The sequence below is a fragment of the Vicia villosa genome, linkage group LG4, assembly GCF_029867415.1.
Source record: "Vicia villosa cultivar HV-30 ecotype Madison, WI linkage group LG4, Vvil1.0, whole genome shotgun sequence".
Taxonomy (NCBI): Eukaryota; Viridiplantae; Streptophyta; class Magnoliopsida; order Fabales; family Fabaceae; genus Vicia; species Vicia villosa.
In genome coordinates, this window is record NC_081183.1 from 166,749,123 (window position 1) to 166,753,558 (window position 4,436).

The 4,436-nt window shown below is 39.7% G+C and overlaps 1 protein-coding gene across 1 annotated transcript; it reads left to right on the forward strand.

Annotated features, from left to right (window-relative positions):
* The first annotated feature begins 2,689 nt into the window (after nucleotides 1-2,689).
* On the forward strand, nucleotides 2,690-3,067 carry LOC131598267 (uncharacterized). The gene has a single exon (XM_058870884.1). The coding sequence runs from the start codon at nucleotides 2,690-2,692 to the stop codon at nucleotides 3,065-3,067; it is 378 nt and encodes a 125-aa protein (XP_058726867.1).
* The last annotated feature ends 1,369 nt before the right edge of the window (nucleotides 3,068-4,436 follow it).

Here is a 4,436-nt window from a genome sequence, read left to right on the forward strand (position 1 = left end):
CAGTTTATACCTCCTCACTTAATCACTACCCAATGACCCCTCTACCTAGGTTCTCCCTAGATATGGAATATCTCCATTCCACTCCCAATCATACCAATGATGTCTAGCAGTCAACACCTCAGCCACTGCATCGACGGCTTAATTACCAACATTCAAAGCACACAAATAAACATATCTTAGAGTTGCTTCAAAGCTTCCTCCAAGCACACAACTCCACTCATTGCTTTACAACTTCTGAGTGAATAAAACAAACCTCTTACCTACAGGCTTCGAGGCACAAATCAGTGACCTTCCCACAACCCGGGAGGTTCACCTATACGGCTAACCCTAATGGTTACATCTTTCTAAACGCCGGCTAGCTTAATAAACTAGGTTACAAAGTTTCCTATTTATAACCTATTCCCAACTGGACGTGGGCTTACAATCACAACATTATTTGCTGTTACAAATCACAGAAAACTTTCTGCTAAAAACAAGGTCTTCAATCATAAGTTTCCTAATTTATCTTCATAATTAGAAACTGCATAATTCTCGAATATTCTAATCTTGATTCTCTTAACCTTTAAACCTGCGCCACATAGGATTGCATAATATTCCATAGAATATTCTGCATCTTTTGAGTACTTACTGAATCTTTATATTCCAGCTCAGCAGGCGCGTGACAGCTAAATATAACAGTAACTGCTGTCAAATACTGATGTCACAGAGCATGTCGTGACATTCCATAGAACATCTTGATGTTGTACCTGTTCTGCATAAATCACAGCAAACAGTATTCTTCACTTCAATTCTCTGCTTCTCACATATCAGGGTGCCAAAAAGACAGCCCATGATTTGTTCTATTACTGATGTACAATCAGCACAATCTTTAGTTTCCCAAAATTAAGACTGAGATAAATAAGGAAACATAATAGAAACAGAACAGAAAACGTAAGAGCTACTGCTGTCAAATACTGATGTCATGACGTCGGGCATGACATCCAACTCACAGCATGTATTAGCTTACACAACCAGAACTTGCATAACCTTTAACACTACACACCACATGTCATGACCTTAGTCAAGACAATAGAATACCCATGAATGTTTTACCATAAAATGCAGCCAATCAAAACATCTACAGTTTTGTTTTTTTGGAGTGTGAAAAAGAGGATAATTTTAGGTGGGCCTTGGAGGTGTGTCGCTCACTTTTGAAAAAACACGTCTAGATGCCTAAGGCGATTGTTACGGACCGCGACCCTGCTTTGATGAATGCAGTTGCAAAGGTATTTCCTTATTCCGATGCATTACTTTTTCAATATCACATATCATGTAATGTGAGAAGTAAGGTTAAACCCGCCGTGGGGACAAAACAAGTAGCGACCGAAGGTGGGAAAGCGGTGAAGCCTGTAGTGATTGTTGACCAAATAATGGATGCATGGGCTCGTATTGCAATTTTGTCGACAAAAGAATTGTACGCCGATGCCGTATTGCAATTTCGGAAAATATGTGATAAATATCCCGATTTATTGAAATACGTTGAAAGCATCATTCTTGACAAGGTGAAGGAGAAGTTTGTTTGTGCGTGGACTGATAAGGTCAGGCACCTTGGGAATACAACCACCAATAGAGTTGAGTCGGCACATGCTACTTTGAAAAATTGGTTGTGTGATAGCAAAGGTAGTTTGTGTAAAGCATTACGGTTTTGGAGCATTGATTTAAGAACATCATTCTTTGCTCTCAATTGATCGGCAATGTGTCTCGGGCCGGATTGAATTATATCTTTCACGAGGCGAATCGAGGTGAAACAATTGGTGGCGATACCGCAAAGTGTGGCTGCACTATTACTATCACGTATGGTCTCCCGTGTGCTTGTGCTACTGCTAAAAAAGTGAGATTACGTGAGCCAATAACAATGAATGAAATCACTCCTCATTGGAAGAGACTTAGTTTTGATGATGATGGTGGTTGTGTTGAAGAAGATTCAAATATGTCTATTATTTCCGAATTGGAGGCGATACAAGAGAGGTTTTAGAAGGCCGATGACTACACAAAATTATACATCAAAGAACAATTGCGGAGGATTGAATTTCCCAAAACAACCGACATGAAACTGCCGTCTCAACCCGTTAAGACAAAAGATGCTCCGAAGAAAGTGAGGTCTACGCTAAATGACAACTCGACAACACGGTCTCCTTCATATTGTGAGCACGTCGACAAACTCTTTCCCGACTCACCTACTCCGAAATCGCAAAAGTCCCAAAAGAGTTCAAACAAGGGAGCTCGCCTAAGCAAACCGCCTCCGACACCTATTCTAGCGCAAGTTCCACAAGCATCGACTCTGATTCTTACACCTATTGTTCCAAAAGTTCCGATTCCAACACCTATAGATCCATCAATTGAAGAGGTACAAATTGCTCCAAAATTTCATTCATTGACGAGATGCAAGTTTTTATGCATAAATACATCGACCAGATCGCCAATGTGGTGGGGGCGGTAATTGCGTATTTCAGGTCGTATCGACTTTGCTTGGTATGGGAGAGGATGCCCATGAGTTTGTCTGTCATGATCTTATCGACGAGTTAGTGAACCATAAAGACTCGTACACGCGGGTATTTGGAGACGAAACTAAATTTCAGTCGGTCAACGAATCTCTTGTTCCTTGGGGGGCGCATACGCACCGGTTTTGCGTTGGATGAGATTCCCGTAAATGGGACATCTTATTGCATGCGTATATGACATGGTATGCATTGACTTGACGCGTTATGGTTTTTCAGAAACCTTTTTTCCGCTCCGCATCGCACCTCCTACAAATCTAATTGATCGTATTATATGTGTTGGAGGGCTCGCCAAATCGCGTCATTTTGTACAAGTTTACTTAAAATCGGGATGCCCCATACCTCCTACGTCACCAGAGTGGAATCTTTATCATACTGAACTTTCCGAGACGTGGCCGGATGTATTTGTTGATAGGATGCATGAATTCGAAAGATTGAATAATATCGATAAAATCTCAAATGCGGAAAAGTCAAAATTGGAACCACCAATAGATTTAGCCGGCGACAGTTCTTTTGATATATTTATCTAGTTTCAAAGTGTAATATATGCAATCTATAACATTGCAATATAATCCTTTTTTGTGTTTGTTTGTTTTTGTGTTTTTGTGTTTTTGTGTATTTGTCTTCTGAAAAATGATGCTACTGCTTTCTGTTCTGGTTTCAAATTAGCAGGAAAAATTTCGTAGATCCATATACGGAAGGGTGTTAAAATTAAATTACAGGTCTTTCCCGTAGATGCATCTACGAAAATGTGTTACGTATGACCCTTCCGTGGATACATCTATGGAACTGTCTGCGACAGAGATTGTGTGATCCATATTCTCCAAAGGCTTCTATATATTTGGGGTTTCTAGGTTTGCATTGCACACAAGCACAAACTCTAAACACAAACACACAACACAAACACAAAAGTGTCTCACATTAGGCTAGATGGATGTCACCGAACATCAATGAAGCGTCCCGATCCTGAACCGGAATACCGCATAAGGGATGGGCATGTCATTTTCTCTCCCGTCAAACCACCTGTGCCGGTGAACTTTTGGAATATCCATTCCTTCGACCAATTCAAGAGGACTATCATGTCTTTTTTAGAGGGGAGTACAAACCCGGAGAAGAAATCAAAAGGATCTAGAGGCTTAGAACAAGTACCTCGTTTGCGACCGGAAAAACGGAACGTTGGTGGGTTGAAGTGAAATGGGACATGGATTGCATTCAAATGATGCATGGATTAGATGACATTGTTTTAACCGTTGTAATTTCTTAGATCTATTAGTTTTCTTAATTTTATGTTTGAAATTTCGGTGTAGTATCGGTTAATCAATGAAATGTCTTTTATGTTTACAAATGCTTCTGTTTTGGTTTTCTAGGTGTGGGTTTATTTCGTAGATGCATATACGGAAGGCTTCCGTAGGTGCGTCTATGGAAAAAATAACGTTAAATAAAAAAAAAGATGCTTCCGGAGATCCATCTACGAAAACACGGGGACAAAATGGTCAATTCGATGGTGCGTAAGAGGGCCATGGGGTTGAGAGATAAATTCTCTTTCATTATGACTAAACCTTCTGAAATGCTTAAAATTGTCATGAAAAAATAAAGTGTGAAAATTAGTCTGTAATGTTGTGTTTGGTATGTGAGAAATAGCCAAGAGAGAAATAGAGACGAGAGAATAAAAGAAGAAATGCATTATTTCTCTTGTTTGGTGCACATGAGAAGTAGAGACGATTGATAAAAAACAGCATAGCCCCACTTGTTTTTTCTTCTTCGCTGATTTGCACAGAAATACCAAGAGAAGCCCTTTTTTTGTTATTCCAACATTGCCCTTATGTAAGTATGCCCATTTGAACACTATGTATCTTTCTGCTTTAACTTAGCAGTAATATGTTATACTACAATTTCTGA